Source organism: Cinclus cinclus, chromosome 9, assembly GCF_963662255.1.
Source record: "Cinclus cinclus chromosome 9, bCinCin1.1, whole genome shotgun sequence".
Lineage (NCBI taxonomy): Eukaryota > Metazoa > Chordata > Aves > Passeriformes > Cinclidae > Cinclus > Cinclus cinclus.
In genome coordinates this window covers 13,079,438-13,102,536 of record NC_085054.1, presented here as the reverse complement: position 1 = coordinate 13,102,536, position 23,099 = coordinate 13,079,438, and the positions used below count along the sequence as shown (strand labels likewise).

The following is a 23,099-nucleotide window of genomic DNA, read 5'->3' as shown; positions in this document are numbered from 1 at the left end:
AGGAGAGGAGAGGAGAGGAGAGGAGAGGAGAGGAGAGGAGAGGAGAGGAGAGGAGAGGAGAGGAGAGGAGAGGAGAGGAGAGGAGGTCTTCCCCATAATCCTTGGAATATATTTCAGAGTTCCTAAATTCAAGGCCAAATTTCAAATTTTAATGCCAGCTGATAAGCAGGTTCTGCAAAGTATAAAAAGAAAACACAAAGGCCCAAACATTCCCAAAGGAAAAAGTTGCATGCAAATGCCCACTGCTCTGGGACCACAAACATGACTGCTCCAAGTGAGAGGTTGAAGGTTTATGGTCTGTGAGTATTTTCAATTCCTGGCCTGTCCCAGAGAAGAAATTTTCTCCATGCCTCTGCCTTGCATCCTCACCTCATCCTGCAACAAAGCAAAAGATCTCCAGGGTAGGGAGCTCCCCCAGCATTGATTCCGATGGCCTTGAGGGTTTCTCAGGATATGGGCACTCCAAGGGACTCCCAAGAATGAGAAAAACCACTGTAGGCTGTGAAGTTTCACACAGAAGACAAGACCACTTGCTAGTCCTGAACAATTAATTGTTCTCACTTTTCTCAAAGTCAGAAATGAGGATACTTTCTTCCAAAGCAGGACCATCAGCATTAATCTGTGGCAAATAGGAGTTTCTGACCCACAGTATCCTGCGGAAGAGTTGGTTATTCTCTTTGTGCAGGCACCACAGGAAAAGGGAAATGGCAGCCAACATCACCAACGTCACAAGAACAGCAAGAGCTACAAGCCCACTGTATGATGCTGAAAGGGAAGAACAGAAATTGTTATTAAGCAAATATAGCTACAATTACAAGTCATTTGAAATATAAACATATAGCTCTTTTAAGGAAAACATTACTACTCCTTACATGTCACATATTTCAAATTACAGGTTTAACAGTAAAAAATACTCACAAAATATCAGCTCAAGATGTGTATTATTCCTTATTAAAAAAGTGCAGAGTTTACCTTTTTCAGAGGATTCTGTTGTATCAGTATCTGAAATAAAATCCAGAACAGTCACAAAATGACCCACAGAGGTTATTACGTATATTCACTTTAAAATGGATACTGAGAAGACAATCTACCTAAACCAACAAGAATAGGCTATTCTTTGTTTAATTTGACTCATGTCAATGTTATTCCAACTGGCCAAGTTAAACATAATCTAGTATGTTATTAAAATCCCTTTAATTTGGTGGAATATATTAATTGGCATTTGTGCAAGGATGAGCAGCAGTATTTACCCACTTCTTAAAGTACAAATTCATGAACAGGAGCATGCAGAGGCACATCAGTCTGGGTAGTGGGTCCAGCAGTGGCTGAGGGATTTTGCGTGGGCTCACAGCTGCCTTGTGACCTGCCCTCCCTGGGGGCTGTGGAGGTCACCCTGATGCACAGGGAGGATCCTGCACTTGGCAGTGGCTGCCCAGGCTCCCCAAACAGAGGTCACCCCAGCTGCCTGGGGCTTTTAGAGATGTTGGTTTTTTTCCTCCATGCCAAGGGACAGAATTAATTAAAGGAAAATTGACACCAAGTAAGCAAGCAACGAGGAACAAGTAAAACAGTGGTTATAAGGAAGTACATACCTGCATCCATTTTACACACAAAACCCCTTTTTTCTCTGCATGGAGATAATTGCCAGACTCCATCTGTGGTCCTCAAGCTGATGCAGAAATTCCCTTTGAGATGATCAAATTCAGGCTCTCTGATGCCCCAGTTAGAATAATTTAAAGGAGAACCATCAAACCAGGAGACTGTCTCATCTACAGGCAGAAGTTGAAAATTATTACAAAACAGAATAGTATTTTGAGAAATATTTCTATTTCAGTCAGGTTTACCCTCACATGAAAAAACAGTATTACAGAATACTAGGATTCTGTCTGTTTGGCCACTGTATTACTTTTTTTTCTTGAAGGATTTTAAAACATCCTATGTAGTTAACACAGAAGGCACTCTGTAGTGTACCTTTAAGAAGGAAAAAAAGGCATTTACATGCATGTATGCATATTGAGTATTCAAAATACTGGTAACCATTGCAGAAAGCCTCACTGGTTTTACTACATCATAAACAGACACAAATCAGTGAACAAAACCTCAAAAGACAAAAGTGCTCTGAAAAATGGTTATGGAAATGTTTATTTTGAAAACAACCCAAACACAGACCAGATTCTTACATAGAGTTCTATTCTTCCCCAAACTTACTGTCTGTAACTAGCAGAATGTTCAACCAAACCATTTGTACAGAATAACCAAAACTGTGCAATTCTTCCAAAATGAAGGCATTTTCATCTTCATCTTGAATAGTCAGAAGATTTGATCCTTCAAATTAAACACACAACAAATTTTCAAGCAATCCATGTTATTAAAATGTAACATTGCATTTCAAAAACTTAACATTATGAGTCTTAATTGAAGAGCTCAAAAAGTCTGGTTATACATTATAAGTTCTTAAATTTGTAATTTATGTGAAAATGCTCAAGCAAATACAAAACCATTCTCACATGACTTTAAAACAAATTTGAAGGGAAAAATGTTCATGTTATGTTTTACTGGAGAAATCAGTATTCTCACACAGAAAGGAACATTTTTTTTTTTATGCATACTGCCTCCAATTTCATAGTTGGCTTATGAGTTCCACTACCGTTATCTTGAAACAGAGAAAACATATGCCATGATTTCAGTCATTTCAGAAAACAAATATTGATTTAAGATATCACAATGACATTTGGTAGCTACAAAGTAATCACTTACCTTGATTTTTGCAGACCTCATATGCTGCATCAAAACTCATGCCCTGCAGAACTGTGGAAAAGCTGTAGCAACTGTTTTTGAATTTGATCCAGGGTACATTTTTTTCTGAACATAAGCCTTTATAGGCATTGAGTTTCTTTTCTGTGAAGTAACAGCACAGCTTTATTGGCAAAACAAAATACACATTAATATAACATTCCACACACTGTTTTGGAGTAATGCTAATAAGCATGTTATTGTGTTATGCCTCTGTTTTTTCAAAGTGAAAATCTAGTGGTTGCGTGTATTTGTATTAAATGAATACAGTTGGTTTTACTTCTGATCAAAAGCCTTGCTGGATTACAACAGCAGGATCAGGACAATCTGACAGTGATGTGTAGAGGAGGTCATGAGCTCATCAGGGGCCCAGGTGATCAACACCTCTGAATGGGAACTACATGAAGAACTGGGTGCTGCCACAAGACCCTGCAGCCTGGCACTGAACGGGGTTCCAGACCTCAATTCTGGATTTAACTGAGGCCCAGGTGACTGACAGAGCATTGCAGGAAACACAGCATATTTTAGGATACAGAAAAATATTTTTTACCTTTACTAAACAAAATTGCACAATCTTTGATGTATTCATCAGTGAAGATATGATTGATTTTTTCACCTTGTTCTAAATGCTTCCCTTCTCCCATCCCACAGTTAACTGCAGCAAACTGGATTTATTTCCCTTCAAGCTAGGTCATTAGCAATCCTCATTTTTCACAGATAATACAGTGTTCACTGAAGAGACAGAGTGAGTAGTTTTTCTGTTTCTTTTCCATTATGAAAGTTCTCTTTCCATTCTCCTACAGATCAGACCTCAGTGGTTTCACAAATAGGAAATACAGAGAAATATACTTCAGTTTTAAGTAATAGTCAGCCTTGCTCAACATTGTTTACCCTCCAACCAGTTAAACTCCTTTCACGTATTTCCACTGTCAGTACATACATCTGCAGATGCAAAGATTTAATATATAAACCTTGACAGACTTACTGGGTGGCACATGGCAAACTGCTCCTTGCAGAAATTGTTCACAATTTGCACTTTTCCAGTGCCCTGAAGTATCAATGTAAACACAGCTGCCAAAGGCCTGGGACTCGTCATCTTCCCAGAAGGTGAACAAAGACCGGGTCCCATCTGACCATTCAAAGTTAAGCCCATTCTGCCAAAACAGATTTCAGGTTAAAACATATTTCAGGTTATCTTTCTGATATACTTTAGCACCACAAGAGTTACTCTTCTTTTGGTGGCATCCTCACCAGGCATTACAGAATGTCTTAATTCCCTAAAGGCCCAGAAGGAATCAACAAAAGGCAGAGCCAAGGATCGTCCCAACTCACTCTTGGGAGACTACAAACTACATCTAATTTTCTGTTTTCAGCACGCAGTTATTTGGGCCATTGGGCTACTACAAATGATACAATGAAATTTCAATGTCAGCATTACAAGAGATTTCTTTCCCCAGGTTTTTAAAGTTTTCTATGGCTTTAAGTTTTCAGTAGTTGTTGCACCAAACTGGCTCTCACTGGACTTACACATTATGCTAAAAGATAAAAAAAAAAATAAAAGTTTAAGGCTCAAATTTTTCAGGGTTTTATCTCCAGATGCAAACTTTCTGTGACACCAAATCAATGACACATCTCACTAGCTTGTTACTGGAAAATCTCCTTGGCAGCATCACATCCCCAGCCAGGGATTCTGCTACGTACGTCGGAAGTGAAGAGCCCGATCCAGTGGTTGTATCCCAGCCGACTGACGATGACTGTGAGGAAAGCCTGGTGGTACTGGTCTGTAATGCTCACCAGCTCTGCACTGTTTGCCATGCAGGCTTGTAATGCTGAAGACCATGTAAAATTCCCACTTATTAGTTTATACATTCTGTTTCCATATTCTAAAGTGTCTGGCACAGGATACATATCAGATGCATTGTTAACATGTCTGGATACGTCTGTTATAAACAGAAATAAAGAACTTATTTTTAAAACAGGCAACTTGATCATATCTGAGCAGCTCCTAAAAGCAATCAGAACTATCATTACAAACAAATGAAAAAATTGCAAACTCCTTGGTATTAGGAAGGCACTGTGAAATTTAAAAAAGACAATGACTACTAGAACAGTATCTGAAAGTCTATCATAAAACTCATTACATGAAGGGGTGAGTTTAATGTATTAAAAAAAACCCCCAAACCTGAATGAGGTTAGTTCCACGGACTGCACCTTTAGAGGTCAGTAAGAAATCACCAGATCTGGGCATATCCCAAATGTCCAGGAGCAGTGGGCTGCAGAGTGGTTTTTATCCCCAGATACCTTGCATTAGTCAATTAGATTACCTATTTTTTGAGCTATTATTATTAACAATTTCCACAATCATCTTAAATCATAAGGCCTGGCCTCAAATAAGTGATACAGCCAATAGAATAACAAAGTAAATGCTTGGGAGCTTCTCAAGCTCATCTTTAATATCCATGAGCCAATGTAGGAAGCCCGTAGTGTGGCACTTAAACAGAATCCAGAAATTGAGACTTAAATGTGTTTTTGATGATGAACTAACCCGGCAATGTCCAGAACAATGAAAGGAAGAAGCAGGGTTCTTAGCTTTATGGAAGTCAGAGAGAGTCTCATGTTAAAAAAAAAAAATAAATAAATAAAAAGAGCAGAAGACAGAGACCATCTCAGCTCAGCCCAGTCTGTGATGCTGCTTCACTCACACTCTTACAGGAGGGAAATGCCTTTGCTAATGTTTGTGAATGCTTCCAGTGTACTCAAAAAATGATGCTGTTTTGAACCTGTTTGTCAGTTTGGAATATTTCTCACTGTAAAGCTTCTGCGTGATTACAAAACTAAATGGTTGCTTCGCTACGAGGTAGCAAAGACCTTTCTAGACTTGGTTCCCTTAATGGCTAAGAGAGGAGGAGGAGTGAAAACAAACATTTTAAAATAGTAAATGAGTTTATTACCAGTCATTCACAAACCATTTAAGACTAGAAATTTTTAAGCAAGAAAAAGTTCTGCTCTTGAGCTAACTGAAGCACCCTGCTCTGTTCCAGCTTTCAGCGTGTGTCACTGCTTAAAAAAGGGCAGGAAATGCTGTAAATCACTGACACAATAAGTCAAGCATCACCGAGAGATCAGAACTCAGTTCAAATCCCCTGCTGCTTTCTTTTGTTTTAGTCTCCTTCAGAAAATAATTCAAAAAAGAGGAAATGGAATGCAGGCAGGATGGCAGAAGCAAAGCACCATCTCATCTTTCCAGGAACTGACACATTTGTTTGGACACTTGAGCAAATTCAGCAGTTCACTACTGCTAGCAAGAGGCTGTCTCACTACTCCCTTCCTTGCTTCTCTGCTCTTCCTGCTGCAAATTTCTTGGTCTGGTGTTTGCCTGACCCTGCACAAAGCTGACACAGCCTGTAAAAAGCTGCAGAAAATGACATTAATTAGACAAAAAAAAAAAAAGAAAAAAAAAAGCAGGAGGTGAAAAAAATACAGGGAAGTTTTATGTTGAATCAGCAAGCTGAACTGCCTGATATCTTGAGATAGTGCCATGGGTGTCCCACTGGGGAGGCAGGATGGTCCATTTAACCCAGGGACACTTGCTGTGCATGGGGCAGTGCCAAGCTGCAGTACAGCCTGGCCCATGGACCACTCAGATTCACCTCCCTGCAGGGAAAACCTTCCATTGTAACAAATAGAGCTTAAGTCTTTTGAATTCCTTTAGCTTTAACCAACAGTGCAAGGGATCATCTTGAAGACTGTGGGCCTGAGCAGTATCAACGCTCATATCAAGAATATCTTGAACAGCCCACATCACTGGGATTCGTTCCAAGAAAAGAAACTTTTTTTAGAGGGCTATGACCAAAAAAAGGTAATTGGAGGAATGGGATGTTCCCCAAATGGCCACCAGAGACCCTCAAAAGACCCCTACTTCAAAGTAAACAAGCTCCAAGAAGTGATTTAAATATGCAAATAAATTCGCGGGAGCGTTTAGCATATATGTACGAGTTTGGGGAAATGTAATGAATATGTATAAGTTTCACAGATTTCAACTAGTCTGCTGGCTGGCTGCAGGGCATGAATTAGGAGGAGATACTCCCTGCACGCCTGGTGCCAAAATAAAGTAAGTCAGCTTTCTAACACTGAAATTACAGTGTTGGAAAGTTTTATTCCCGACTTTCAGTGACACAGCTGGGAAATCCTGAGCACTCACTGCAGCCCAAATCCTCGCCAGAATTCCGGCCACCACAAGGCTTTTCCTTCCTGCCTTTCCACGCCTTTCCCATCTGTCTCAAGCTGCAGCAAGGGGTTAAAACACAAACGTTTGGGATGTAACTGAAGCAAACCAGCAGGAAAGCACATTTATTTATTCTTTCTGCACTGTGTACAGGATCGCTCCAGCCCTTCTCACAACTGTAATTCCCAATAAATGATGTAAAATCCTGCTTTGTTTGAGTCCCACGGAAGCACTGCCCAAAGCTTGGACTTGTTCTGCTTCCCAGCTGGCCGTGCCTCCCCTCCCAGGCAGCAGCAGCAGAGTTGTCTCTTTAGGGTTAAATTTTCTAGAGTCTCTTCTGATCTAACACTACAAGTTACAACCCCCCACCCTAAATCATATTTTCATTAAAATCACCCTCAGTTTAGCCTTTTGCAATTTCATGTGGTTTCTCTGCAGCCATGAGAGAAGACATGAAATTTCATCTCTATTTATAATTCAAAGACATGGTACAGAATGCTCAAAGTTAGGAGGAAAACTTAATAAGAGAATATTTTCTAGCAATTACTTCTACATCCCAGCTGCTGATTTATTCAATAGTGTAGAGCTAGCCTGTCTAAAAAGCAAACTGTCTTAGAAATCTCTTACGTTCCTTTTTCTAGAGACACTTATAAAAAGCTGCTTCTAGGTAAAAACCAAGGAAGACAAATCCCATATAGTAAGAAAAGAGAACAGAAGCAAAGCAAGACAAAACCTTACCCTGAGTCTTTTGGCAGACAAACCCGTAATTTTTCTGACAGTTTTCTAAGTACCATTTTCCCGTAAAATAAAAATTAGGGTTATTTGATACCAGTGTACACAGTGGAAGTTGATCTTGAATGTTAAAATGCTCTCTCTGTAATCAACACAGAACTGTATATTAATTTAAAAACACACTGTGTAAAACAATGCATAATTATTACATCAAATTTAGGAGAATAATTATCTCAAAGTTTCTGTAACAAACATTTAGGTAAAACAATGAACAGTACCATAAATACAATTTGAAACAATAACCTCATATTAAAAAGTCACAAGCTTTCAGTGAACAAACCAAAATGATAACTCCAATTGGAACTAACACGTTGCAAAACAAGGTATTAAAATAGGAAATTCATAATCTTGTTCCTAAACTTTGCTCAGACCAAGTATCTAACAGTAACTACATGATTCCAACTTTGCTGCTTAAAACCAGCTGCAAGAGAACGTGAGTAGAGCCACAAATTATGCAAATATCTGTCTTGATGGTGCCTTGTTTGCTCCTTCTAGTTGTGCCTGTAAATCTTTGAAGTTCTTTGAAGCTGCAAAAATTAGCAGCAGCCTAAATTGCTGTAACAACTTTGGCCCTGTCTTATGGAAGTCATGATTTTTATGCATAAAAATCATAAAAACTTCTCACTGTCACAACTCCTCTGAAAATACTCACATCCACTACTTCAACTGGTGACCAGTTGGAATACATTTGAGGATTTTCATTCAACTGCTTTTCATAATCATCAGTCTGGAAACCTATCCAAACACTGGTTTTCCACCCATACAGATTCATTGTTATGAAAGCTAGAAAATGAAACAGAAACAAAATAAAATAAAGCAGTAAGTATTTAGGGATAGATGAAGCCTCTTGCAACTCACTAAAGCATTGAAAAAAATTAATTTCCAATCAATAAGGTTACATTGTTACCAGAAAATAAGAATGAGTGGCATTTCAGTATCATCTAACTATAAATTCAGTTAAATTGATTAATTTCAATTGGGTTAGGACCTACTCCACTAGCTAATACTACCAGTCCAACCACAATACAGTCCAACTGAAAAAGTTTTCTACAGGTTTTTATGAATAGGGTTCATAAATATTTCCAAATTTGCTGGCATTTATTTCTCTGACAGCTCCAGCCTGGTGCTATACTACAGATAAGATTTTAAGTACTATTAAAAGATTAGAATGAGGTAAGGTAAAAATTTTAAATTGCAAAATTTTAAATGGCTATTCCATCTTTGGGAGTATTTTTAAAGTGTGGTAAGCACAAAAGAATTTGCAATTACTCCTTAAAATGTACCTGTCGTATATCTGAGTGAACCTTTACATTTTGGCAAACTGAGAAAGAGAAATCTTAATGTATTTAAAGCAGCGGAACCATGGGTAATAGATGAGCAATCTTCTTTCCTAAATCTGTATCCAAGATTAAACTTTACTACAGCATCCTAATAAAGATGATGTTTTATTTATTATCAATATTTTCAGCACTATACCTTGCTCCAGTTCATCTTCCAGGATAGCAAGTGACCCATCATTGTTACTGCAGAATTCTTGTGCAGAATACCAGTTTCTCAGATGTTCTGGATCCTTTGGAATTTGTATTAAAAAGCACTGTTTCAAAAAACAAAACCAAATAAACAAACTTGCTTTATTTGCTTTCCATCAGTCATTTATCACTGAGTGATCACTAAAACATTTCACATGCTGTTACTAAATGTTAAATATTTCACTGTTTTCTGTCCTGCCATGGACATCTCCAGCACGCTCAGTGTTACTTTTCAGCTGTGATCTGGATTGCATTCAAATCAGCTTTTTCAAGGCAAACAATTGAGGTTAAATTTATCCTTGCAGTCACTGCAGTGAGCACTGGGATAAATTCAGCCACCTCAACGCGTGTTGCTATTAAGGAACTCAGGCATTTAAGAGAAGCCAGAAGAAATAGTTACCTTTTGACCCTCAACTGCAAATAGACTAGGGCCTATAATTATCTTTAATGAAGCCCATTTTAAACAGCATGTTTCAGAGGACAGCAGCAATTAGGGATGCATTTAGTACATCAAGGGGTTAGAGACCTCTTTTGAGATCATAAAAGACACTTGGAATTGTCATACGTGAAAAAGAGAGGCTCTTTATGCCAAAAGGACAGGCTTTTTATGGCAAAGGCACAAATGCAGAGCTTTTGCATGAGTATTTACTCCCTGAAACTGAAGAAAAATTTTTAACACCTTGTTTAGACAACTTCTTAAAGTGTGGGCAGCAACTTAACAGCAATTAATCTTGGTGTCACCATGTCAGTGGTTATAAACCTAAGGGCCCTGTTCTCAAAAAACAGGAAAATCTTCAAATATTAAGTAATCCTTAAGCACAATTTCTGTCCTACATATGGAATGCATTTTGAACAACGAAACAGCATAAAAAAAGCTTTTACCTTAAATCCAAAATGTAACCAGCCTTTGGGACATGCTCCTTGTTGGTTCAGGTCTTTTGGAATCTCTTTCTCTATCTTCTTTGGAATTTTACGTTTACAAATACAGGGAAGTGAAACAGTACAGTTTTCATCACCCCAGAGTCCTGAGTAAAAAGAAAAATCACAGTTCAATGCTGAGAATTGGAAAGGGTTTTTTCTTAGATAGCTAAGATATTGTTTAGTGTTTCAGTAAAAAGAGATTCTACATCAAATACATTTGGACATACTGCATTACAATGGATTTGACAGCTCATGGGCACATAATGTTATTTCCAGTTTAATTTCATCAAGTAAAACCAATTCCTCTACACTGAGTAACATAACATATGACTATATAATGATTTATTTGAAAAATAAATTATGAAAAAAATAATATGCCTTCCAGATAAAATAGTCTGACTTCCTTACATTGAAATTTTTTGGCAAGATTCAGGTGATGATAAAAAATGCTGACCTGCTTAGAAAGAAAACACACTTTTCAGGAAGCTCAACAAATTTTTGGCCAGCCCCCACCTTTGGCCAGCAGAGGGGGGAGGGTGGGCATCCCTTCCTTTTACCTGATACTAAATATGGCAATAGCAGACTCAAGCATTCAAAAGTCACAAATCAAAACGCCAAGATCATGTGTGGAAATAACAAAGGTTTTACATTTTTCCAATTTTGACTTTCAAGGTTGGGATTACAAGACTGCAGCTGCACTAACCTTTTCAGCTCTTCTCACAGATACAAAGATAGCTATTTTTATTTTCCTTGGAACCTGACATGTTTACTTTATGATGTGACTTGCAGATCATCAGAAAACAGACACTGTGAGATGATACAAGTCATTAAACCAGCAGCACAGTGATTTTTTTTTAATAGCCTAGTGAAATATAGAAATTTGCCATAATTAAAAGGATAACACCAAAATTATGGGACCCAAAAATCCCTCAGCAGATTGGCTATGGGATCAAAAATAAGGTAGAAACCTGAGTACTTAAAGTCATGTGCTGGGAGAAAAACCGTATAAAGATGTTGGAAAAATTATTGCTAAGTCCATGTGTGTCATTTGGCGATGAGAAAAGTATCTGTGAATACCAGCAACACATTAACATTATTGCTGTCCCAAATAAAAGCCCAATTAAAAGTGAGGCATCAATAGCACTGAAATCTTTGTATTTTGACATTAGAGACCTGTAACTATAAAAATACTCTTAAAACCTACAACCTAGTCTCTGAGCATATTAATGATATTTCACTATTCTTTCCTTAGTCACAGAAGGAGTCATACAAATTATAACCATGGAACAGGACTTTAATACAGACTGCATATCTCAAAAGCAATGAAAAAAAATAAAAATAAACCCTTTGGCCAACAACAGAATCAAGTCACAATTACTGCAGCAAAAGGAAATATAAAAGAAACCTGTTTGTGATGAAATGAAGCCACATCTTTTCCCTGGTTTCTGCAGCTCTCTTTCCCTCCCTTCATCCCAGTTCTGGTACGTTACTGGTGATTCATCTCTCCACCTACAGAGAAATATTAAGAATGAACTTTCACTTTTTCCTGTCCTTACCTAAAATTACACCCTCCAATAACAAGTTCAAAAGGAGATGCAAGGGAGAAAGTAAACAACCAACCACTGTGACCAAGGTCAATATAAATGTCTTTTACAGCCCCGTCAGAAGGAATATTGCAATACAGAGATAAATTAAGAGCAGCACTATTCTGAATGATATTTAAATGAGAATCTGTCTCTTGAATATCCCACTCAGTCTCCCAAGCTGCTTTGGCCCATCCTACTGGGACAGGCCATGCCAAGCACAACTCACAGCAGCTGTGGCAGACACGAATTCTTACCGAAACTCATCACTGAGGTTTTCTGCGTGCAATCCAATCCACCAGTGAACATCACTGCTCGACAGCTAGAAAAGAAATGTTTTGCCAAGTGTTTAGATGTTGTTGCCCTTCTACCAATGCATTAACAAACCCCTAAAGTCAGACTGTGTACTCAAATACCATCTCCACTGGGTTCCAATGGGAAGATCACTTGCTAAATCCTGCCCATGTTAATTAATGTAACTTCAGTGAGGTTATTCACTGGAGTAGAGCATGATTTAGCTCCCATCTTTCCACAGGATTGCTGATGTGTCTCCTGTAATGTAGGAATTTACAGTTTTAGGAATTTACAGCCTATCTGGTTTGAAAAGACTGTCATCTTAGACCAGAATTTGTTTTTCCCTTATTCCTAAAATTAAACAATAGCAAGTATTTCCTTTGAGCTGTAATATAGTGCTGATCCTCAATGTTTCCAAAATGCTTTCTGAACATTTGCTAACTTTGTATGGCTCATACCAGTTTTCAAGAGATACTTTCCAAATTGATTGCTGTTCTCATGAAAGGGTCTAGACCTTTTCTTCTAAAAGGCAAAGCATTATTGAAAAGCCATGGAAATAATGCAATTCAAACAGCCATGTGTTATTGCTCTGTTGAATTGATTTTAGCTTAATCAATGAATTGGTTTCACTTAAAGTTAGCCCCTTAGTCACAGTTTGGGGGCTTCAGGAAAAAGAAAAAACAAAAGGTTCTGAATGTGCAGGATGCTAGATAAGCCACCTCGTATCTGTAATACATTTATTTTTTGTCTGAAAGTCCAGCCTGTGTAATGCTTCCAAACTGTCCTTCAAGTTACAGTTAGGATTTCTCCAGCTCACATCTTACATAGCAATATCAAATGAAGAAAACAGACATTTCTGACAAAGACTCTGGAATGCTCTCTGATTTGATATTGCCTGCCCCCTGAGTTTAGTTTTCTAATTATAGCACTCAGCCTAGAAATTAAAGATTTTAAAGAAATAGTGAAAAATGTGATTCCAAATTCCATACTAAGAAATGTTGACCAAGTTTTCAAATGACACATGCAAAGTCTATTTGGACAGCTGAATGTTATTTTAGTGACTGCCATACTTACTCCTACTTCCAAAGGAAAATAGTTACAATCACTCAGGGACTAACGTGGCTATGCGGAGAAAGCTCAGCCAAACCCAGCAGGCTTTAAAACAGCTGTATTACAGTGTAATATAATAATACATATAATAATATATACATATACCTATACCTATACATATACATTTACAGTGTATTTTGTATTCTGAGACAAAACTACTAGGAAGTTAAGCTGATTTCCAGTGTCAGGAGACTAAACTTAAGATTTTTCACTGCGGAATGCTCATAAACTTTTGAAATGCCCACTAATTCTAATGATAAATCCCCTTTTAAAAAATATCATGTAAGTAAACATGACTTTAAAGCCACATTTGATTATCCATTTTAAGCGATCTTAAGTTTTTAAATTTATATAATTTTTTAAGTCATAAATATTAAGTTAGGTAATACAGTAATTATATCACATCACAGACTGGTAGATGTGGAAGAAGACAAGACAGCATAGCCAGTTCTGTTGCTGTTCATCATGGTTTTTTCTGCTATGATCTACTGGTTTAAATCTATTTCATCATGCTTTAATATAAAATTACTTAAAAAGGAGATAAAATTATGTGTAAATCCTTGGAAACTGAAAGACCCCATATTAGTATAACACAATTCTATTTATGCTTTGTTTTACAAGTTAAAAGCACAGAAGGCCTGTACACAGTAAGTGTGGGTCAAGAGCTTTTCTACCCAGAACAAGATGTTCTTTTAAAGATTACACTACAATATTCCTTTACATTACAGCTGCAGAATTTTGTCCTCAGTAAGGCAGACAGACTATTTGCATCAATTTTTAATGTTTTCATTATTTTGCTTTTACTGAGAACACCTAAAAGGAAATAGACTCAGTTTCTTGGGAATTCATCTGCTTGCGAAGCTAGTTCTCACTGTCAAAGCTGTTTGTTACATCAGCAAGGTTCTAGGGAAGGTTCTGCTGTAAACTAGAGGAGGAAATTTAGAGGAAAATGTCTTTTTCTTCCCCCCCATATAAAAGTCCATAGTCACAAGGGAGTTTAATTCAGTAGACATCATACAAATCTGTGGACTGATTGGAATATTACCCACGCTGGTGCACACAGAGGAAAAGGTAATCTATTCCCATGGCCATAAGCACTCTCCTGTAAGGTTTATAGACATACATACAATTAAGATGCAGAGAAACTGGCAATCCTTCACTCTTGGCCAGCCGTCCTCAACAGATGGTGTTGAAGATTTAAACTATGGAGACCATTACAAACATCTGTATTTACTGCCCACATCATGTGAATACACCCTCTGAAACATCCCTCTGTAACATCCCCCTGTATTGCTAACTGATCACAAGTGACCTCCCAAGTGACAAAATGGGAATGCAGAACTGCACTTGGATCAGGAGACATCCCAGGGGATGCAGAACCACTGTGTGCATGTGAGGAACCATGACAGCTCCCCTTGGCCAGCAGGGGTGGGTGGAGAGGAAGAAACAGAAGAATGTACACCACACATGAAACACACCTTTCTCTTTGCCCCCCACACTTTCCCAACTTTGGGATAGGAAGCTGGATTTTGCTCCTCTTGGGTGTTTTGAGGCAGATTGATCAACCTGCTCAATAGTAGAGCTGATTCTTCAGATTTGAAATGCTACTGACTTCTTAAGCTAAACAGAGCTTCAGGGAGAGATATAGGAAATTAAGATAGCAAGAACATTATTTCAAAGTAAAATGTCTTTTGGATTCTACCTGGAAAAACAGGCAGACAGATTCTCTGAAAGATAGATACAGCAGAAGATAGCCAGTTACTACCTGAGGGTTTTTTTTTTTTAAAAGGGGTACTTTTTCTTACCTTCCTTATTTTATTTTGAATAAAAGTTTGTTCACCAGAAGAATTCATAATTGCCAATCCACCACGAAGCCAGCCACAGACAAACTTACAGGTTTCCCATTCTGCAGGGCTGACATGGAAAAGATATTCTGCTCCTTGATAATATGACCAGGGCAGCTCTAGAAAATAAGCAAGAGAGTCAGTGGTGTGAAAGGGTGAAAAACTCATTTCAAGTCTCACCCTATTTTACTCCCATAGCCTGCCTGCAGCCACAGGGGACAAATATACCACTAGGAACAGCAGAACCATATTTAACAATTTGTGATGACAAAAAATGGATGATGAGGTTTTTTTTTCCCCTAATACTCTGTCCCCTGAGATAGATATCAAGAGAGTTGTCCAGGCTTAACAGCAGGGCAATTTTAAAGTGATGATCAGGTTATCAAACTCCTGTGCTTATTACTGGCAATATTCCTTAACCCAACCAAAGCAGTATGTGATGCTCTGGTGTTCCTAAACAGCAGTGGCAGATTTATCTGTAACAAGAAGTTCCTACAGAGTTACTTACTGTAATATTTCAACTTAGAATATTTTAGTTATTTTATTTTTAACAAAGGCTTAAATTACATTTCCAAGTTATATTGTTTCAAGATGAAAAAAGAAAATATTTTCATACCTGCTGTGTACCAAACTGGACTCATTGGTTTGACACCTGCAAGAAAAGTACAAACCAAAAATCATTAAGACTATTGCTATTCCTGTTCAGGGATAAAAAAAGGACTTAAATGTGGAATAAAATAAAATAATTGCCATACTTACTAAAAACATTTACTGTAGTTTTTATGAATAACAACTTTGAATGAGTATTGCTATCTTACTAGTAATCTTGTTATATGTTTTTAAATTGAATGCTCACATTGGATCTGTTAACTGGGCAACAAATGCAAGTGGAATAACTCATTTGGCCTTGCCATGATTTCATGCACAAGACCAATGAGAACTCCAGAGGTGGTTAAAAAGGAGACTTTTAGATATATTTTCTTTGTCTCTACTGAACTGCAAGTAATGTGTATAACAGACAATGCATTTTAATTAACATTCTACCTTTTGGTATTTTGCATATCCATTCACGCTTTTCATTGCAGTGTGCTGGAAAGACTGTTCTGTTTACTTTGAACACACCACAGTTTCTAGAGTCATCTTCAACATACTTGTCCTCCAAAAACGAAGATACAACCTGAAAACAGCACATTCATTCTCTTTCACTGACAACACAAGATGAAGCATTTAAAAACCTCATCATAAAGGGAAAGGATTTAGGCGTGTATACAATAGGAACATCTAAGCAACAACTAGACAACTGCCTAAATTATGATGGTAAAATAGAAATAATAGGGTCCACAGCCAAGTTCCCCCAGTATCCTGTCCAATTTACATATCTTAGAACAGACTTCTTCATAAAAATAACTGAATAGCTATGAAGCCTAACAACTTTTTTTTACATGATTAACAGCAGTTGCCCACATCTAAAAGCCTTTGCCTTGGTTCAACGCATGCTCAGATACGACTTAACAGGTTACAGAAATACAGAGTAAACAGATAATTACAGGTGTTCTGTCAGACCACTGCCATGCCCCTCCAGAAAGTGCATTTCTTTTATTAAATCCAATCCAGAACTGTCTCTCTTCTGTTCTATAACAGAAACAAAGAAAATAACATTTCTCACGCACTTTTTCCTTAGCTATTTCAGGAATAACTTTTATTAGTACAAATACACATAGTAATTTCTTCTTGAATTCAATATATCATCCCATAATACATTTCTTAATTTTTTTGTGTCCTTGAAGTAAACTCTTGATTTCATATTAAAATATTAGATTATGTTTTACAAGATGAACACATTTAGAATAGGATTAAAATTGTTGAACACCCATTTCAAACAGGAATGTTAAGTCACAAAAATACCACCTTGACAATAACAGCTGCTCAACATTTACCACAAAGATCATCTTCAAAAAGAATCACATTGCAATGTTGTTGATGCATTTCACCCATTTTATGTTCACATTAGAGTAGGGACTTCTTTGGACACTAGTAAAGAGGATGGAATAATGTAAATTGTGGATTAGTATGATTAAGATGAATCATGTTGATGTTAAAAATATATTTACCTATCAAAAATTGTATATAATAGATTGTTTAAAAATATTTCTTCATATATGTGGCTAAAACTAGCAAGATGGGCTCCAAAATCTTGACACAACGTTTCTGCTTCATCCCACGTTCTTCTCATCAGAACTTTTTCATTGTGAAATATCTGCAATAAAATAAACATTTTCATTAATGTAGTTCATTTCAGAGAGCATTTTTTTCAGAAACCTATAAAAATCAAATATTAACTCACTGTTTTTCCAAACTAAAGTCATGTATATTACAGGCATAGCTCTGATGCTTATTACTTTCTCTCATTTTTAAATACAGTGCAGGATGGTAACAGGAAATTTTTGTTTGCTGACTGAAAAAAATAATGCCTCATCAAAAATGCTTTAGAAGCAGCATATCCTTAAGCAGGTGTAGAATCAGAAAGTATGACATGTACCTTGTAGCAGTTGAGCAGATTAGGTTCCGACTCCCATCCAAAATAGCAGGAACTTGAATATTTTTGAAAAGTAAGTTCAGGTTCTTCATAAGAATTGATTTTTTGCTTGCACAATGACATTGCTTTGAAGTTCTTACAGCTTTTCACCTCCCAGTAACCAACAGGATGCTGCCCTCGCAAAGCCACACATCCTCCAGAACGACCTAGGCATGGGAATAAGAGCTGAATATCAGAATAAAACATCGGAATTTTGTGATTTTTTTTTTTTTGTCAAGTGGTTGTTTTATTGTAATGAGTTTCTGGATAAAACCTTAATGAACTCAGAAAACTGTCAAATTCTTTGGTCAGCAGCCAGTTCTTTAAGTTTTTAAGCCTGTCTTAGTGCTGACTTGAGCTTTTAAAATGAACCATGACAAAACGCTTCCTCTCACAAAATGCAGAAGAAATGCAATTAAAAACATTACATTTTTATTACTTTTGCAGTAGTAAATAATATAAATACCAATAAATGTAGAGAGTCATTATTGAAATGGAGTATCTTTATAATTATATCTCTATTTTCAGATATTGCCTAGCAGTTTCAAAGGTTGAACAGCTATTTAAGTTTTTCACCTTTTGTTTCCTTGGAATATTTTCCTTAGAGTTACTATAACAAACTAGATCAGACTAAACAAGAAGAAGAAGAAACCTCCACACAGTGCTGTTATTCACATAAATGTATCTGGCAACCTCTGGCTTATATTTCACATAAAATGCAAATCTCAAATTGTGACTGTTACTGAATAAAATTCATTACTTTTCTAGGACCTTTTGCTGGGAGTCTCAAGAAGCCCTTGAAAAGTTCATAAAGAAATGGATGGAAAACATCAAGTTTGGTTTTTGAAGTTTTTTTCAAAACCTTGATGTATTCAACAAATATATTAAGGTTCATAAAGGAATGTATGTAAAACACCTCACAGGAAAAGAAAAATTTCAGGGATTAGCTAGGAGGGCCCATCTACAGGCAACTTTAGGTTATGGAGCCAACAGCAAATGTAAATTTATCTCTCTGCTTTTTTGGCTAGGCTGGGAAAAGACTGGGACTCTTCCATCCCTGCTAAGCCACTGGTGCCATGGAGAAGAGAGCACACTCCCCAGTTTCCATTTCCAAGCCATTGCTTTTTTTACCAACATGTTACTCACGTGGCTGGTACTTGCTCCAGTTTGTGTAGCTCACAGAGTGATTCTTTCCTGCTGTACTTAACCAAAAGTATTCTCCTGTGTTGTTAAGGTCTTGCAAGCCTATCCAAATATAAGTTCTCTCAGATTCTGCCATGCTGTGGATCATGCTGTTGATAAAAGCTTGTTCAAACCTTAGTAAGATAATCAAGATAAAGCTTTTAGAATAAAATAGGTAAATCAGTATTTCAGTGAATAGCTCTCATGAAATAATTTAAGTTATCTCATAAGAGAAAAAGGTAGTAGGGATACTTAATTTTCTCAACAGAATGCTGTGGGGACCTCAAGGCACAAATCTGTATCACAAGCCACAAATTTTCCCTATTTTTTTCAGTAGTTAACCACATAAAAGAAACACTAGAATCAGATCTTATAACCTCAATGCTTGAATTACAAGATGGAAAGATAGAATGTATTAATGATGCACAAATAAAAACAAGAAAATCCTTGTATGAAGGAAAAAAGTTAGTGGGGTCTGAAAAGACTCCAGAAGAAAGAAAAGTCTCTGCATAGAAGTGTCCTACTGAAACCAGCAGACACACAAACCAGCGCTAAGACACCAGATCTGAAGGATCCAAAGCACCAGCTGAACTAACTACAAAGAATCACTTTTTTTTTCTTTGGTTTCTTCACTAAAGTTATGTGAGAGATACACACCTTTTTGCAAGTTATAGCTGTTGTGTACAGTAATCCAATTATCACTTAAATACAATTAGTTCTGATATAATTGGTACAGGATTATACAAGAGGGTTTCAGTTTATGAGCACATTTAAGCAGCTGACTCTGAAAATTATACAGCAAAGAAGTTTCCCAGTGTGATGAGGACTCACTCGAGTTTTTGGTTTCACAAACTCTGAAAAGAATGGCTAAACATAAGGATGACATTAATGTAAAAAACTGGATATATCTGTAACACTGTGACTCAGAACTTGTATTTAACTTTCATTTCCTCTGCATGTTCTCTTTTTATGTCTATTCTCCTTCCTTTACAACTTAATATATAATGAACATTTTAGGATCAATAACTGAAAAGTTTTTGCAGTTTTCAGTCCAGAACAAAGCCCAGCAGTAATTCAACAAAACCACTCAACAAACATGTTTTTTGCTACTCCTTGCCACTGCTGCTGACTGAAACTGGGAACTAACATCATAATTAGTGCTGACTACACCCAGAAGTGGAAAAAAAAAAAAAATTAAAAAGCAGAAAAAGACAGAAGATATGATTTCAGTGATGCCTGCATGCCTCAGCTCCCTGCCACATTTGAGCTGCAAGAATTTGTCCTTTATTCCCCTTGAAAGGACCTTTGCTGTTTTGCAGCTCAGTGCTGTACACCCTGTACACCATTCTGAAACCAGTGGGCAGGGCAAATTCCCACTGATGGAAATCCTTATGCAGGTAGCCAGTGTTTTCCTAAAACACCTACCTACTGTTTATCTGATTGCTGGGGGTTACTTCCCCTGATTTAAAGGGAGCAGACATTTCCTCCTTATATTTTCAGGGTTTGGGTTTTTTCTGGTTGTTTAGGGTTGGGGTTTTTTTAAACAATAAATGTACAGCAGTTAAAGTATCTATATAGTTTTTCTGTTAGTATATCAGACTTCAATGGAAAGCCAACATAAATGGTAAATACCAAAGAGAGCAGAGAAAACCCAAGCATCTGGACATCTACAGAGGAGAAAGCTCTTGCTAAAGCTAAAATAGAGGCAAGTAAGAACAAGGCATGGGAAAACAGTGACAAATGCTTTCAAACATTTACTCTCTTACCCTATTTGTTGAGAAATCACATAAAATGAATACATACATAGAAAAAATTATGAAACATTAATTGGTTTGAATTAAAATTTCATATTTTTTCATTATAAAAAGTAAGTATATTTTCATTTTTCAGTACACCTTCCAAGCACACCAATAAAGTTTCCAATAAAGACGTTACATACCCCTGTAGAAGGCATTTTCTTTAGATTTCTGCATGACCATGTATGCACATTGCTGCAAGTGTTTATTAGCCCAACAGTTGTTTTTTAGTAAATTTATTTTCAATTAGAAAGCAATACAAAGCACACCCTCAATTTTAACTGATGTTAGTAATTATGCTCACCTCTCAAGCAAATATTATCTCACAGTGGTAATATCTTTTGCCATGCAACGCTTCATGAAGTTAGAATAGCTCTTATTAGAGGTATCTTCACACTGTCTAATAGGATTAACTACCTGTTTGTTACTGATACAAGTGCAGATGGGCAGAAATAACCACTGGAAGCATGTTCAAAACTTCGAGGGCTAGTGTCGATTTTGTAACAATATCCACCATGTCTTTCCCATCCCTTAAAAGAAATGAACATTATTTTACAGATTATTGTATAGTTGTTAAAAACTTGTCCCCCTTTTGTACCTTCTGTCTGATGATTCCTGGCATACCTATAGATCTTTTCTTTCCTACCAAGGTTGAAGAGCAGTTACCCTCAAGGTCACTGAAAATATGAGTATCAGATGAGTCAGAACACTGTGTCAATGGTCAGTTTGCCTCATTTCACCTCATTATTAGTCTTTTATTTCATCCTATTCACCCCTGGCTGTCCAAAAGACACCACCTGGACTGGTGTATGCTCTGCTGGCATGACTTCATGCAGCATACCTGCTTGGTCTTCTGATCAAATGTTTTAAATAAGCAAGAGAATAAAGAGATAATGCATTCACTCAGCCTTTTGATTAAATGAATATAACTGTTTCCACATTAAAAAGAAAAGGATCAAAGCCAAGGGACCGTAAGAAGGTTCAGCAGATGTTTTCACAGGGTGTGAAACAAGAAGTGGAAATTTATCCTGAGTAAAAGTTGCCAGAGTGGATCAAAATACTTATGACCAGTAGCTCAATACCTTGAGACTCAATCCTGAGGGGCATAGCACTGAGAAGAAGCTGAAGTGCTGTCAAACTGCTGACTACAGCTTGTCAAGAAAACCTTAATGCTCTACACATTTTTCACCCAGTCAGGACTGTGACAAACCTTTGTTACGCTAATAACATACAAAATTCTGGAGTATCGAAACACATTGGTCCAAATGAAATAAATGCAGTCACCCTAAACTTTTGGAAATGCTAAGCTGGAATCACGCAGTAATGTCCATAATGGTATGACAAGAATTCTGGATCTGGACACTCTACATCTGGCAAAAGACTGCATCTGACTCCAAACAGTTCAGCTTCAACCTTCTTGTAATTCAGCTGAACTGCTTGTGTTTCTTCATCTCCCAAGAAATAAGACATTACATTAAAAAAGGAAGACAATGAGCTAAATAATAAAGTGGCTTAGAAAAGAGAGTTTTTTTTTTTCCTCTGCGGTTTTGAATATAACAGAAATTCAACAAGTTTCCTCTTTCCACACTGAAAAGGAACTGCTGGCAAATGAAGTCATACTTTAACACAGTTCCTTTTACTACCAGAATGCAGAGCCTAAATGCCTGAAAATAGGATGGAATGTCCTCGCTAAGTAGCTGTGCTCCTTGCCATTTGTGTTTGAAAGTAAATGGAATTCTAATGTACCAGTGGAAGAATTCACCCTCCGTGTCAATGAGACTGATTGTTTTTCACCCTGACATTCCATTTCAATGTATGAAAACCATGTGTGGGACGAGGCATCATATAACAGCCATTATTTGTACAGATGGTGGACAAAAGGGCTTCACTTTTGATCTAGAAAGAAATAGGAACTTGGGTCACAATCACTGATGAAACAACAAGCCATGAAAGGCATTTTGTGAAGGCTTTGAATCTTACATTAAAATTCAGCTTACATACTTTTAAAGCAAACAGTGAGACTTTTCCAAGCAAAACATGCATGTCTTTAATATGAAAAACTAAAATTATCTCTCTATTTGCATCCATATGTTCTGTAGCTGTATTTAGAGGTTACCTATATAATTCTATGTCATTAGTATTGTATTAAAACAACCACAAACCCACTTACCTCTGGACAACTTGATTCCAGCTCAGGAGAGACACTATTAAATTCTCCTGCTTTTTTGCAGATAAAGAAAGATTTGTCTTCACATTTTTTAATCCTCCAATGTCCTTCCTAAGGAATAAAAAAGAGCATATTCTGTATATACTCATATTCTCATGGCTATCTATACAAACATTAGATTACACTCTCTTTTTCTCTTTTAACTCTTCACTAAAAAATATGCAATTTTTCTCACTCCATTTACTCATCCTCAGATGGTCCATTTATCTCTACCAACACTATCAGCAG

At 37.0% G+C, this 23,099-nt stretch overlaps 1 protein-coding gene across 1 annotated transcript in view; it reads right to left on the bottom strand.

Moving 5' to 3' along the window:
* Window positions 1-547: 547 nt before the first annotated feature.
* The window catches only part of PLA2R1 (phospholipase A2 receptor 1), a 35,733-nt gene continuing 13,181 nt past the window's right edge, over window positions 548-23,099 (bottom strand). The window contains exons 9-30 of the mRNA XM_062498326.1: window positions 22,815-22,922; window positions 21,062-21,174; window positions 18,813-18,982; window positions 17,631-17,833; window positions 17,203-17,348; window positions 16,639-16,723; window positions 16,136-16,268; window positions 15,708-15,743; window positions 15,053-15,210; window positions 12,101-12,165; window positions 11,666-11,769; window positions 10,222-10,364; window positions 9,287-9,404; window positions 8,463-8,593; window positions 7,757-7,892; window positions 4,495-4,733; window positions 3,779-3,947; window positions 2,758-2,898; window positions 2,209-2,325; window positions 1,593-1,769; window positions 973-1,002; window positions 548-765 (exon numbers count right to left, since the gene is read on the bottom strand). Of these exons, the coding sequence (XP_062354310.1) occupies window positions 548-765; window positions 973-1,002; window positions 1,593-1,769; window positions 2,209-2,325; window positions 2,758-2,898; window positions 3,779-3,947; window positions 4,495-4,733; window positions 7,757-7,892; window positions 8,463-8,593; window positions 9,287-9,404; window positions 10,222-10,364; window positions 11,666-11,769; window positions 12,101-12,165; window positions 15,053-15,210; window positions 15,708-15,743; window positions 16,136-16,268; window positions 16,639-16,723; window positions 17,203-17,348; window positions 17,631-17,833; window positions 18,813-18,982; window positions 21,062-21,174; window positions 22,815-22,922 (2,940 nt within the window). The remainder of the gene's footprint in view (window positions 766-972; window positions 1,003-1,592; window positions 1,770-2,208; window positions 2,326-2,757; window positions 2,899-3,778; window positions 3,948-4,494; window positions 4,734-7,756; window positions 7,893-8,462; window positions 8,594-9,286; window positions 9,405-10,221; window positions 10,365-11,665; window positions 11,770-12,100; window positions 12,166-15,052; window positions 15,211-15,707; window positions 15,744-16,135; window positions 16,269-16,638; window positions 16,724-17,202; window positions 17,349-17,630; window positions 17,834-18,812; window positions 18,983-21,061; window positions 21,175-22,814; window positions 22,923-23,099) is intronic.